Source organism: Piliocolobus tephrosceles, chromosome 5 (genome assembly GCF_002776525.5).
Source record: "Piliocolobus tephrosceles isolate RC106 chromosome 5, ASM277652v3, whole genome shotgun sequence".
NCBI lineage: Eukaryota > Metazoa > Chordata > Mammalia > Primates > Cercopithecidae > Piliocolobus > Piliocolobus tephrosceles.
Window position 1 is genome coordinate 157,800,381 of NC_045438.1, and position 14,731 is coordinate 157,815,111.

General features: G+C 44.3%; 1 protein-coding gene across 3 annotated transcripts in view; it reads right to left on the reverse strand.

Annotated features, from left to right (window-relative positions):
• GCNT2 (glucosaminyl (N-acetyl) transferase 2 (I blood group)) overlaps positions 1-14,731 on the reverse strand; it is a 102,944-nt gene that overhangs the window by 38,805 nt on the left and 49,408 nt on the right. Inside the window, exon 1 of one of the 3 annotated variants that reach the window (XM_023185382.1) lies at positions 2,277-3,443. The exons of the other annotated variants lie outside the window; for them this stretch is intronic. Within the exon in view, the coding sequence (XP_023041150.1) occupies positions 2,277-3,201 (925 nt within the window). The 5' untranslated portion in view covers positions 3,202-3,443. Of the gene's footprint in view, positions 1-2,276; positions 3,444-14,731 lie in introns of those variants that run through there. 3 annotated transcript variants of the gene reach the window in all.

The following is a 14,731-nucleotide window of genomic DNA, read 5'->3' on the forward strand; positions in this document are numbered from 1 at the left end:
CCACACATACACACACCACACACACACTACAAACACCACATACACACCCCACACACACAACCACACAGACCACACACACATACTACAAACACACCACACACACCACACAAGCATATTGGGACACCACACACACACAAACCATATCCCTGCTAACCTCATCTCCAGCTCTAAGTGATCAGGTGACACTTCCTTCCACAGCCCTCCTCATTTTTTTGAACACCCTCAATCCTTTCCCTTTTTTGGAATTCTGTAGGAAATTTGCCTTAGATATATAGGAAAAAAGAAATAGTCATTCCTTCCTTTCCTAGTGCAAGAGAAACGGCTCACACTTCAGACCACACAAATGTGGGGTCAGATTCCAGCTTTGCCTAGGAAAAGCTATGTGAACAACGTGAACATACTATTGCTCCAGTCTCTCTAAGCCTCATGTTTTTCATCCGTACGTGAGGTTAACACGATGACTTCCTATCATTAAAAGGAATGATGTAGGCTATCACCAACTATACCAGCAAAAATAAGATTAAATGCCATATATGCAATATTTACATGTGTTTAAAATAGGTGATTGTAAAGAAAGGGTTAACACTCCCACCACCATGATAAATGTTGGTTCACCGCCCCTCCTACAAGTCTTTGTGACCTGACAGTTTAGCATCTCTGAAAATAAACTGCTCATGAGATAGCACAATTCTCTGGTCTCCAGCCACCTTGCCCATCCTCTTTCTGTCCCTCTCTAAGTAGATTTTTGTGACCACCACTCTAGTTTAGCTCTTACAAATGCCGTGTTATTGGCGACCTTTCTGCATTGAGTCTACTTTCAGGCGTTAGGTGGCTTCAAACAGCACTCGAAAGTATGCCAATGATGATGACACTAGACATAGGAGCTGTGAGTTATTTCAAGAATGGCAGGCAGGTGTGTGCGTATGTGTGGTGTGGTTGTGTAGGGTGTATGTGTGTGTGTGTGTGTGTGTAGACATTAAGTATGTGAGGCTTGTCAGGGTCACTGTGCTCATGAGCGTCACCAGTCACCCACAAGCATGCTGGGTCACTGTTGAAAACAAGCACATGGGGACACATGGGAAAGACGTAATGCAGGTCACAGACCACCTATGGGAAACAGAGTTTAGAAAAGAAACCCAGCCCTGAACCAAAGAGGGAGCTTGGTGTTATCTTCTGCCTCAGTTGCCTGCCATACCTTGGACGCTTTCCCAAATTAACACAAACAACCGAAGACTGCACAGTATATAAAAACAATAAGCTGCAAATTGGAATTTCCAGTAAAAACCTATGACTTAAAAATTGAGAATTCTCTTTGGATCATCTGTAGTTGGATTCTCTCTCTGTATGTTTCAACTCATTGTTACCCACTCCTCCAGGCTGATATACAAATATCAGGTTAGATTTGTATAACCGAGAAGAGCTGAAACCTGGCTACTTGTTCAGATCTTAAACTAGAGATATTTCATCCAGAATGATGATTTGTGAACATCCGAAGCAGCTTCCAAGATTCTTTTTTTTTTTTTTTGAGATGGAGTCTCACTCTGTCGCCCGGGCTGGAGTGCAGTGGCGGGATCTCAGCTCACTGCAAGCTCCGCCTCCCGGGTTCACGCCATTCTCCTGCCTCAGCCTCCTGAGTAGCTGGGACTACAGGCGCCTGCCACCTCGCCCGGCTAATTTTTGTATTTTTTTTAATAGAGACGGGGTTTCACCGTGTTAGCCAGGAGGGTCTCGATCTCCTGACCTCGTGATCCGCCTGTCTCGGCCTCCCAAAGTGCTGGGATTACAGGCTTGAGCCACCGCACCCAGCCAGCTTTCAAGATTCTAAAATCAGTAAGTACCCCTGTAACAGCTCCACGAACTTTGAGCAATGGGACTGCATCAATGTAAACGACGTCCAACATCTATCTAAAAGAAACATCACCTATTTCAACTCATAAATTCTAGAATGCTTATTTTAAAAGTCAATTTTGTTATGTTACAGTTGTGTTTATCAAGGACTATGAAAAGCATTAATTCAAAAAACAGTGAAAATTCAGCAACTATGTAATCTAAGTTAGTTTTACTGGGGCGACTGCAGCCAGCATTTCTTAGATCACTATATCACACATATTGATAAGACCACAGAGTCAACAATAAACTGTTGCTACAAGCAACCAAACTAATAGTTTTCTAAGTATTTAAATTTCTTTCATTATAATTTCAAATGAGTCATTTCTCTAGGCGAGCAGAATGTTAGCAAACTCAATCTATCAATCAGAATGGAAATTAGTACCTACCTGAAACCCTATTGAGTGTCACCCAGAAATGCTCGTCAGGACTATAGGTATCTTTTGACCATTGTAGCAGATCAATGGCCCTTTTGTCATGGAGAACAAAGTTGACAAACTCTCTGGTAAGCGCTACATAGGCAGTGCCAAAGTAGATGGTCAGCTGATGTGGAGGTGAAGTTTTCAAAATATTAGTAGTTTTCACAAAAGAGCCACCTTTTTCTGTATGCTCTTGGTGGACATATTTAGTTCGCTTAATTGCATGGTCAGGAGGCAGCACCCCTGGGGTGATATTTTTCCCTTTAAATCCTTTCAGATGCTGAACTATCTCCCGGTTGGTTTTCAGGGGGAAGTCTTGTCCACAGGTGTTGATGACGTACTTCCAGGGAACCTCAGAGGCGACAAGGTCTTTCAGACAGTTCAGGTCAGCCTGGAGTCTGGAAATTCCTGCGTAAACCACAGACTCTGTCTTTGAAGCAATGAAAGCATTTTGGAAGCAACTCAGTAACTGCCTCACAGATTCCTTAAACTCAGCTGGGGCTTTCTCATCCACGTGAACACAGTAGGCATTTTGGGGCATATAGATGGCCCTAAAGAGCCTTTCAAAGGTATCAAAGTCTTTATGGATGACCGTGACATAGGCCAAAGGGAATGCGACCTCTTCTTCCGAAAGGGGACTTGTGATGTAGTGATTCTGGGTCAGGTAATCCTTGCAAGGGACACTTCGCAAAGGTGATGGTAATATATTTTCCCACAAAAAGACTGGCTTTTTCTCTAAGGCGTGATTACAGGCAGTTTTCCTAAAATATCTTTCACTGGAACTGTTCAGCTTCTCGTAACTTTTTGACGGGCTCAGTTGGCTACTGTAAAATCTCACAAAAATGGCCACACTGAGCAGAGTGAAAGCAAAAAAGCCGTACCTCCAAAAGTTCATTGTTTTCACTTCCCTGGGGAGGCAATCTCTTCTTTTCAGGGGATGAGAAATGATTGGTGTGAGAGGCTGAATTGACTTCTCTTGCCAGTCTTGAATTTCGACAGCTTCTCCAGAGGGCTGCTTGCTTTCCGGAATCCTTTAATCCTCCTGTATCCTCTGCTTCAGTGTCTCGTCCATCCTTTTTGGATGGGTCTGGAGATGCGGTGCATCCCTCTTGCACTTTGGTCTGCAGTTCCCCAGGGCTGAATCCCTGCTCTGTGTAGAGGCTCAGCTAAGCCCAGCCCAGCCCAGCCTCCAGGAATCCTCATTTACATATGAAATGCAAATTACGTTCTGGAATGGAATGACGGGTCCTTTTCACTGGAGCCTAGTTTCCCTTGCTTCACCCTCACTGCCTTCCCCTTCCATCAATCTCTTTCGATCTGATCTCCCTTCTCACGCTTTTTCCAAGCCTTCTAGAATCAGAGGCTGTATTTTTTCTGGCTAGCCCCACAACCTGCTGGCAGTTCTTGGAAGCCACAGCATTTAAGGATATCAGCTTCTCTGGTTTATTTCTCTTCCTGTTCTCTGCCACTTCTTTTCATTTTAGTGTTATCTCTACCTCTGGGCACATACAGACACAGATAATGAAAAATGAATGTGTGCCAGGCATGGTGGCCTGCATTTGTAGTTTCAGCTACTCAGGAGGTTGAGGCGGGAGGATTGCTTGAGCCAAGAAGGTCAAGGCTGCAGTGAGCTGTGATCGCAGCACTGCATCCAGCCTGGATGACAGTGAGACCCTGTCTCTTCAAAAACTTATTTTAAAAAATACATTTGTAACGTGTCTAAGTAGTAGATTATCAGTGGCAGAAAAATATAACAAGGCAGATTTAGATTCTAATTACGTGTCAGAATATAGTATACACAAACACACACACGCGTGTACACACACACACACACTGACAAGAAGGAACAATGAATTACACCGTTGGGGGCACAGGCACACACAGGGCAGAAGGAACCTAGGAGTGACATTTTACATGAAAGAGTCAGTGTTGATATCATAGAGTGAAATAAATGTGGGGAAAAGAAAGAAATCAGACTGTTACTGTGTCTATGTAGAAAAAGGAAGACATAAGAAACGCCATTTTGATCTGTACTATGAAAAATTTTTCTGCTTTGAGATGCTGTTAATCTATAACTTTTGTCCCAACCTCGTGCTCACAAAAACGTGCTGTATCAAATCAAGGTTTAATGGATCTAGGACTGTGCAGGATGTGCCTTGCTAAAAATGTGTTTGCAGGCAGTATGCTTTGTAAAAGTCACTGCCATTCTCTATTCTCTATTAACCAGAGACACAATGCACTGTGAAAGGCCGCAGGGACCCCTGCCCAAGAAAGCCTGGGTATTGTTGAGGCTCCCCCGACTGAGACAGCCTGAGATACGGCCTCCTGGGAAGGGAAAGACCTTACAGTCCCTCAGCCCGACACCCGTAAAGGGTCTGTGCTGAGGAGATTAGTGACAGAAGAAGGCCTCAATGCGGTTGAGATGAGAGGAAGCCATCTGTCTCCCGCACGTCTCTGGGAGTGGAATGACTCGGTGTAAAACCAACCATACATTCTATTCTTTTTTTTTTTTTTGAGGCGGAGTCTCTCTCTGTCGCCCAGGCTGGAGTGCAGTGGCCAGATCTCAGCTCACTGCAAACTCTGCCTCCCAGGTTCATGCCATTCTCCTGCCTCAGCCTCCCAAGTAGCTGGGACTACAGGCGCCGCCACTTCATCCAGCTAGTTTTTTGTATTTTTTAGTAGAGACGGGGTTTCACTGTGTTAGCCAGGATGGTCTCGATCTCCTGATCTCGTGATCCGCTTGTCTCGGCCTCCCAAAGTGCTGGGATTACAGGCTTGAGCCATCGCATACATTCTATTCTAAGAGAAAACCGCCTTATGGCTAGAGGTGACATGGTGACAATACTACTCTTTACTGCACTGAGATGTTTATGTAAAGTTAAACATAAATCTAGCCTATGTGTACATCCAGGCACAGCACCTTTCCTTAAACTTATTTATGACACAGATTCCTTTACTCACATGTTTTTCTGCTGACCCTCTCCCCACCTTCACCTTATAGCCCCGCCACATTCCCCTCGCCAAGATAGTAAAAATAGTGATCAATAAATACTGAGAGAACTCAGAGACCAGCGCCAGTGCAGGTCCTCACTTACTAAGCGCCAGTTCCCTGGGCCCACTTTTCTTCCAATGTACTTTGTCTCTGTGTCTTATTTCCTTTCTCAGTCTCTCGTCTCCACCTTGCAAGAAATACCCACAGGAGTGGAGAGGCAGGCTCCCTTCATCAAACACACCTAAGTTTGCATGCCTGAGAAATGTGATAGTGTTCCCAGAGAGCAAAAGTTGGATCCCATTTCACAAAGAGAGTTTCAGATAACTCGAGCTGTTGACACAGTATTATCTACAATATGTGGAGTGACTACCTACTGGCTCTCTTTAAAAGCCTGACAACCTCAGTTCTGAGGTCATTTCAAAGAACTTAAAGGATTCTCATTCTCCTTCCTACCCAACCCTCTCTCCAACTTCCTTTTCTGAAGAAAGAACAAAACCACCAGGGCTGCTGCAAAATTCCTGGATGTATCAGTCAGTGTAATTCAGGGGAACCAGGAAAAGCAGAGGTCTGGTCGCATTACAGAGCGTTCTCACAGTTCACCAGCTTGCAGTGCTGCAAGCGATCTCGCAGCCAATGTGAAGTGTATTGGGGATTGATGTGGACAGTAAGGACACTTCCAAGGGAGAAATTAACCAGTCCAACTAAAAGATCAACTGTGGCAGCCACACAAGGTGTGTTAAGAGCGGGCCCTGCTCCCATCTCACTCCCATAGTCACCTAGCAATCCTACCTGCCGGGGCTTGTGCCAACTGGAACAGCTGCTCCTGTTAGGAAAACATCTGATGAACAATGCAGCCATTTCCCTGCCCCCTCTCTGTTCCACTCCACCCCTTAGTTTCCTGCAGTGAACTGTGGGAATGAATGGCGACAGTGGCATGGATGCAATGGATATTGATTTGGATATTAATGTGGTGAGTGCTAGAGAGTTGGCGGGGATCTTTGAGATCACCCATCACAACCCCGTTATTTTCACAGATGAGCAAATTGGGGCCTTTAAAAATATTCTCCCCAATGTCATTCAGCTGGATAGAAACCAGAGCCTTAATTCTACAGCTTCCTGGTCCAGGTGCTGAAGCTAGTCTGTTTGGCTAAATCCCAGCTGCTCGAAGTGCCAGGGTAAAGTTACTTAACCTCTTTACACAACCAGGCCCTCCCACTGTGAAAAGATAAAGAACAGTGGCTCTTGTTTCAAATGGTTGTCAGGAAGACTAAATGAGATACCTCTTGCTGAGGGTTTGGCAAGAATCTGGGCACCTGGTACATGTTCCATAAGCATTAGCTATGATTGCTGTTGTTGTTTCTCTTTTGGAAAATATCCAACACTTCTGACCCTGCTAATGAACTGATATTTTGATTTCTGTTCTTAGTAATGGGAAAAACAAAAAAAAGCATTTACCTTAAGCCTTTCAAATGCTTTATTCCCGGAGGTTAAATTCCATTCTCCTTCCCCATCACTGCCTCCCCTTTAGCCCATGGGAAAACATATTTATATATAAACATATAAATGGTTTTATATAAATATAAAAATATTTTTAACACATATATATGCATACATAATATATGCATTTATAAATATATATTTTATATATGTACTTTAAGAAATATATTTTTGTATGCATATTTAAAGTATATATTACATATGTATTTTAAAATATATATTTAAAAATATATACGTATAACACATATGATATATACATATATACATATATATACATAAATGTATTTATATATGCATATAAGTGTGTGTATATATATATTACTATTTTATTATATATATTCTCACACACACTCTAGAAATGCGACTGTATGAAGGGAACAATCCAATAACCATTTTGATGCCTTCATGTCTCTTCATTCTTACTAGAACCACACCCTTTTCTGTAAAATTTGTCGTTGGCAGGTCTTGTGGAGAACAGAAGGGGAGAGTTGGAGTCGGAAAAGGGAGGCAAAGGGCTTTCATTGCATGTTCAGTCCGTTTTTTTCCCTTCTCTTTGCCTTAAGCCCTGATCCTACAATAAGGAGCTCTGATAAGCGCCAATGCAAAACAAACTCAAGAAATCATTCATCATGATTTAGCCAAAGTAGATTGCAGATGGGAGTGGCAGCGTGATTTATAGTTCAAAACAGCAGCATCCAAAAATAAATAAATGAGGCCGGGCGCGGTGGCTCATGCCTGTAATCACAGCACTTTGGGAGGCCAAGGCGGACGGATCACCTGAGGTTGGGAGTTTGAGACCAGCCTGACCATCATGGAGAAACCCTGTCTCTACTAAAAATACAAAATTAGCCAGGTGTGGTGGTGCATGCCTGTAATCCCATCTACTAGGGAGGATGAGGCAGGAGAATGGCTTGAACACAGGAGAATGGCTTGAACCCAGGAGGCAGAGGTTGCGGTGAGCCCAGATCACGCCATTGCACTCCAGCCTGCGCAACAAGAGCAAAACTCCACCTCAAAAAATAAAAAATGATACATAAATACATAAAGAAAACAAAACCCCGAAACCACATCCATCATTTGTCCTGACTTATTTACAGTGGTTTAGATGAACAGACTGAGCTTGGCATGTGATGCCTTCCAAGTGGCTGGCCCTAGCAGTAGGTTTGTTTTCTTTGGTATCTGTGGCAATTGAACAGGCATTTCCTTCCAGTAAATAATTGGGCAGGCTAAGCTATTAACTTCCAACCAGGGCATTATTTCTGCTCTGCCCACTCTAGTTGGCTCAACAGACTGAAAATTGGCGTTAAGTGGTCATTCTGTATCAGTCCCACCTCTCTCTGTCCCAGGATAAACTTTACAGTCACAAACAAGAAGACAGCGCGAGGACTATGGCTAACAACACGTCATCATCTCAACTCAACATGAAAACCAAGGGCTGGGCTGCCTGGGGGGTCCTTCTGAGCAGTGCTGGGATTTCTCTTCCCTCACAATGAGTTAGTTCTCATTAATCTTCCACGAGCTCTGCTTCCATTGCAGGTGAGTTTATAAAGGCTGAGGCAGATGCTGGTCAGGAGAGGGGCAGGACTGGAACCCGAGTCTGACCTGCTCTCAAACCTTACTGTTCTTCATCACCCTCTGCAGAATGAGTGGCTATTGAATCAAGGCAGTGTTTTTTTTTTTTTTTTTTTTTTTTAAGGTAGTGCTTTTTGATGAGTCCTCTCATCTCCAGCAAGACCACTCTATCTTGATCTGTGTCTAAGGCTTTAGTTGTGTCCGATTGGCAACCTCAAACTCTTTGGCCACAAGCGAGATGCAGGAAGTAAGCAAAAACAGATCTCCAAGCAACCACAATAATCATCATACATTGTAGGACGGATTCAGGCACTCAAATGCCTACAGGCAGGTAAGGCACAGTGCGGGAAGCTGGTGAAGGGTCAGAGAGCAGGGCCGATGAGTTCACAGAGGGCAGCGGACATGGAGGGGGGTTGGGTGGCGGCCACAGGGAATGAGAGAGCTTGCATCCCTCCCCACTCCCCTACCCCCCGCAATTAATGCCACATGGGATCATGAGCCCAGGGCTGCCAGCTCTTCCAGTGTTTTCAGAGAAGTGAGAATCCTGAATGTTAACAGAAAAACTCTCAAACTTCCCCCTAAGGACTGCATTTGGCCCTCAGGCTGCCAGTTTTGTCTTCTTTGGTTTAAGCATCAAAGCTTACATCCTTTAAATCCCTCTGAGGCTTAGCCTATTAACTCTTAGTTTAGTCACGATCATAACAAATGTTCTTATAGCTACACAGATACAAAGTCACAAATTAGAATAGGCAAACGAAACTGGCAGGTTCAGGTCCCCTGCTGACAGCAGTAGGTGAAGTAAGTTCAACTACGAATGCAGAGCTGCAGGAGATCATTTGGAGTAAGGATAACAGCATTTATACAGCTCCATGCCCATTTTATTACTTGTTTTTGGTTTTGGTTTTTTTTTTTTTTTTTTTTGAGACAGAGTCTTGCTCTGTGGCCCAGGCTGGAGTGCAGTGGTGTGATCTCGGCTCACTGCAACCTCCGCCTCCCAGGTTCAAGCGATTCTCCTGCCTCAGCCTCCCGAGTAGCTGGGATTATAGGTGCCAGCCCCACAGCCAGCTGATTTTTGTATTTTCAGTAGAGACGGGATTTCACCCTGTAGGCCAGGCTGGTCTCAAACTCCTGACCTCAAGTGATCCACCAGCCTCGGGTCTCACAAAGTGCTGGGATTACAGGCATGAGCTACCGTGCCCAGCCCCATTTTATTACTTTACTAGATCAATATCTCTAGTACTTATAGAGATCAAACAAGTTAATGTCTATGAAAGGACTTGAAAACTGTGAAGAAAATAGGCCAACCTAGCTTTCTTTGAATATAAGCAGAATACAAACATTTAGTGAAACAAATAGAAATGGATTAATAGACATGTTATACATATATTCTGCACATTCTATTTAAAAAGGCATTTCTGAAATGTTTATTTAATATAGTGGGTTTTTTCATTGAGGCACTGTTTTTGATAGCACAGTATACAGAGATAACAGATTGGGATAACAGTTTTATAAGACTACAGGTTAATATTCCTCTTGTGAAGAGGTAGCCTATAAATTAATAAGAAAAGGTAAATAACCAAAGAGAAAAGCAGGTACATGACAATCACAATGCATGACATCACATGACAATCACAAAGTACGTGACAATCACAAAGCAGAAAATCTAATGGCCAATGAACATATAGAAACACACCCTTTTCACACTAGAGGTCAGAGAAATTCATATTAAAACAAAATTATGCAATGCGGTAAATTCCTATCGTTTGATGTTGCTTCAGCATCCATTCTGAAGATAAGCTGGACTTTTTCATACCAGAAGCAGGATTTAGTCAACCCTTACTTAAGACAGTTTCCAGTTCTCCACCTCCTCCCAGTTCCTCAATGTGGTGAATCCAGATATCTGCCTCAAACAAGTGCTCAAAAGTGATGATCTCAACAACAACAACAAAAAAAACGGATCTAAGTTAACTTCATTTTTGTATGCTTATCCTTTTCAATGTTCTCTCCTCCACAAGAATATAAGCTCCATGAAGACAGGGGCTTCAAATCTACTCTTTTTTTCTTTGTTTTTTTTTTTTTTTAACTTTTAGACAGAGTCTCACTCACTCTGTTGCCCAGGGGCTGGAGTGCAGTGGCTCAATCTCGGCTCACTGCAAACTTCGCCTCCTGGATTCAAGCGATTCTCCTGCCTCAGACTCCAGAGTAGCTGGGATTATATATAGATGCGGACCACCATGTCCAGCTAATTTTTGTGTTTTTAGTAGAGATGGGGTTTCACCATGTTGGCCAGGCTGGTCTCGAACTCCTGACCTCAAGTGATCCACCTACTTGGCCTCCCAAAGTGCTGGGAGTACAGGTATGAGCCACTGCACCCGGCCAGCTTCATCTACTCTTTTTTTTTTTTTTTTTTTTGAGACGTAATTTCGCTCTTGTTGCCCAGGCTGGAGTGCAATGGCATGATCTCGGCTTACTGCAACTTCTGCCTCCCAGGTTCAAGTGATTCTCCTGCCTCAGCCTCCCTAGTAGCTGGGATTATAGGCATGTGCCACCACACCTGGCTAATTTTGTGTTTTTAGTAGAGACGGGGTTTCTCCATGTTGGTCAGGTTGGTCTGAAACTCCTGACCTCAGGTAATCCACCCGCCTCGGCCTCCCAAAGTGCTGGCATTATAGGTGTGAGCCACTGCACGTGGCCCTTCATCTACTCTTTACCACTGAAAATGGCAGTGCAGAGCAGAGGTACCCAACAGATATTTCTTGAATCAACTACAGAAGTTAGCAAAAGAATACAAATAAACCCACTTTTGGATGAATCAGTGAGGGGTGGTCATACTGGTGGTGGGTTAAATCAAGGAATAAGTGTTTGCAAAGCGCTAATTTTAAGGCGCACCTCCTACCACCACAAAGTTCAAAAACAACGACCTGGCGTTGCTTTAAATGGATTCAACAGGCCGGGTGCAGCAGCACGCGCCTGTAATCCCAGCACTTTGGGAGGCTGAGGCAGGTGGATCACCTGAGGACAGGAGTTCAAGACCAGCCTCGCCACATGGTGAAATTCCGTCTCTACTAAAAATGCAAAAATTAACTGGGCAGGGTGGCAGGCACCTGTAATCCCAGCTACTTGGGAGGCTGTGGCAGGAGAATCACTCGAATCCGGGAGGGGAAGGTTGCAGGGAGCCGAGATCCATTGTACTCCAGCCTGGACGAAAAGAGTGAAATTCCGTCTCAAAAAAATAAAATAAAATAAAAATAAACGCATTCAACAAACCAAGGAATTCGAGCCCGTTAACTTGGCCCGTGAGCACTTCTGCTCCTGGGGCTCTGGGCAGACTGCTTAGTGACCTACCTGGAAGGAGGTTTCCCCAGCATCTCGCCAATTCCCAGGGCGACAGAGCCCACTCTGCCCACTTTGTGGCTGAGCTCCCTGGAGTCAGGGAGTGGAGTCACTTGCCTGGGATGAGAGGAGGCAACTCCAGGAGCCTCGGGGGGCGTCTGAGTGCAGAGCGCACCCCCTGCCCTACATGGCTGTCACCTCCCTCACACTGCACAGCAGCCCCCTGGAGCCGAGGTGGATTTCTCTCCATCTGATGTGCAAGAAAGCCTCAGGGAGGTAAAGTTGCTAGGTCATAGTCACATGCGCCCAATTCTCACCAGCCTCCTGAGTGCTTCTTTTCTATTTTTCATTTTCATTTAATTTTTTAAAGATGAGATCTCACTCTGCCACCCAGGCTGGAGTGCAATGGTGAGAGCATAACTCACTGCAGCCTCGAAATCCTGAGCTCAAAAGATTCTCCCACTTCAGCCTCCTCCTATAGCTGAGACTATAGGCACTTGTCTAATTTTATTATTATTATTATTATTATTATTATTATTATTATTATTATTATTACTATTACTATTTTTAGACATGGGGTCTAGCTATTTTGCCCAGACTGGTCTTGAACTCTTGGCCTCAAGTGATCCTTGAGATTTCAGATTTCAGGATCCATAAAGAAAGTTTTATTAGGACACAGCCATGCATTGTTATGGCTATTTTCACACCTCAACAGCAGGGTTGAGTTGTTGCAACAGAGACCTAGTGAATGGCCCACAGCTTTAAATACCTACTACACGGTCCTGTGCAGAAGAAACACTGAAGACTGAAGTAGAATCACATGGCAAATATATTTGCCTCACATTATCTGAGGTAACAGTTTGGTCATAATTGTGAGTTTCCTAGATAATTGAAGCCTACCCTTTTGTGCACAGAATAGTTAATTAAAAAAACAAAAACCTATTCCAGGAGGCTGGAATTCAGGATCCAGAGGAAGAAGCATTTGAGAGGGAATGGAAAGACTTAGGTAGGAGGAATGGGTTGGGGAGCTCCAAAATGAGAGAGGGCCTTCGAATAGGACAGAGACAGAAAGAGATTTGGGGAGAGATAGAGAGACACACATAGGAAGAAGAACCGGGATTCAGAGAGATCACCACAATCAGAAAAGGGGGTAAAGTGTTGTAAGCAGGAGCTCAGAAGCACTCAGGAAGCTGGATACAGTGGCTCACGCCTGTAATCCCAGCACTTTGGGAGGCCGAGGCGGGCAGATCACCTGAGGTCAGGAGTTCGAGACCAGCCTGGACAACATGGTGAAACTCCCTCTCCACTAAAAATACAAAAAAAATTAGCCGGGCGTGGTGGCAGGTGCCTGTAATCCCAGCTACTTGGGAGGCTGAGGCAGGAGAATCGCTTGAACCAGAGAGTCGGAGGATGCAGTGAACTGAGAATGCGCCATTGCACTCCAGCCTGCATGACAAGAGTGAAACTCCATCTCCAAAAAATAAAAAAGAAAGAAACAAAATGTCAACTCAGCTTTTCGGCCAGAACTGCCATCTTCCACTTAAATAGATGCTATATGAGATACACTATCACGGAAAATTTGGTTGACAAGAAAGAGGATTTAATTTACCACATAAAGATTAATTTGCCAAGATGATGAACAAAAGGGAAAGAGGAAAGGCACCCAGTGTATGTTCTCTAGGCCTTTTAGAAAACATGGAGTTGTTCCTTTGGCCACGTATATGTGAATCTATAAGAAAGGTGACATTGTAGGCATCAAGGGAATGGGTCCTGTTCAAAAAGGAATGCTAAGCTGGAAGAGTCTGTTCCCCAGCATGCCGTTGCCATCATTGTAAACAAACAAGTTAAGGGCAAGATTCTTGCCAAAAGAAATAATGTGAGTATTGAGCACATTAAACACTCTAAGAGCCGAGCTAGCTTCCTGAAATGCGTGAAGGAAAATGACAGAAAAAGAAAGAAGCCAAAGAGAAAGATGCCTGGGTTCAACTGAAGCGCCAGCCTCCTCCACCCAGAGAAGCACACTTTATGAGAGCCAGTGGGAAGGAGCCTGAGCTGCTGGAACCTCTTCTCTATGAATTCATGGCATCATAGGTGTTAAAAAATAAAAGACCTCTGGACCGTAAAACAAACAACAAACAAAAAACATTCTTGGCTCAAGGGCAGTACCAAAATAGGCAGATTTGGCCCACGGTCTATAGTTCCCTGATCTCTGCTCTAGATTATAATTATGCTCCCCCCATCCTAAATTTTGCAATTTGGGGATCTTTACCACCACCTGTAATTTCTGTGTTTTTCCAGATGAGGAAGTGTGAAATGAGGGAAAATAACAGTGTTGAGCATCCTTCTCCCCACGCCCCCTTTATATGTACCATCTGAGTTGCAGTGCAAAGGGGTGGATTTATAGAGAATGTAGGCAAGTAATTTACACTCATAGCCTCAGTTTTCTTTTCTGTAAAATGCAGGTAATAGAAACTACCTCACAAGGCAGTGAGAGTTAAAGGGGATGGTAGGTATATACACACATGCATATAAATGTGGGCACATGTCCTGGTGCCCACCAATCCTGGTTTCTGCTGGAGGTGACAAGGAACCCATGAGTGGACAAGCTTCTCTTGGCCAGTCCTAAATATGCCAGGGCAGAGTCAGATGCCACCGTTTAAGGCAGGCTGCAGAGCCACTTTGCATGCCTCCGTTTCCTTTCGTCTTCTATAGAATGGAGACATTAAGAACGCTGACCTCATAGGGTTCTTTTTTTTTTTGAGACGGAGTCTTGCTCTGTCGCCCGGGCTAGAGTGCAGTGGCCGGATCTCAGCTCACTGCAAGCTCCACCTCCCGGGTTTACGCCATTCTCCTGTCTCAGCCTCCAGAGTAGCTGGGACTACAGGTGCCTGCCACCTCGCCCGGCTAGTTTTTTTGTATTTTTAGTAGAGACGGGGTTTCACCGTGTTAGCCAGGATGGTCTCGATCTCCTGACTTCGTGATCCGCCCGTCTCGGCCTCCCAAAGTGCTGGGATTACAGGCTTGAGCCACC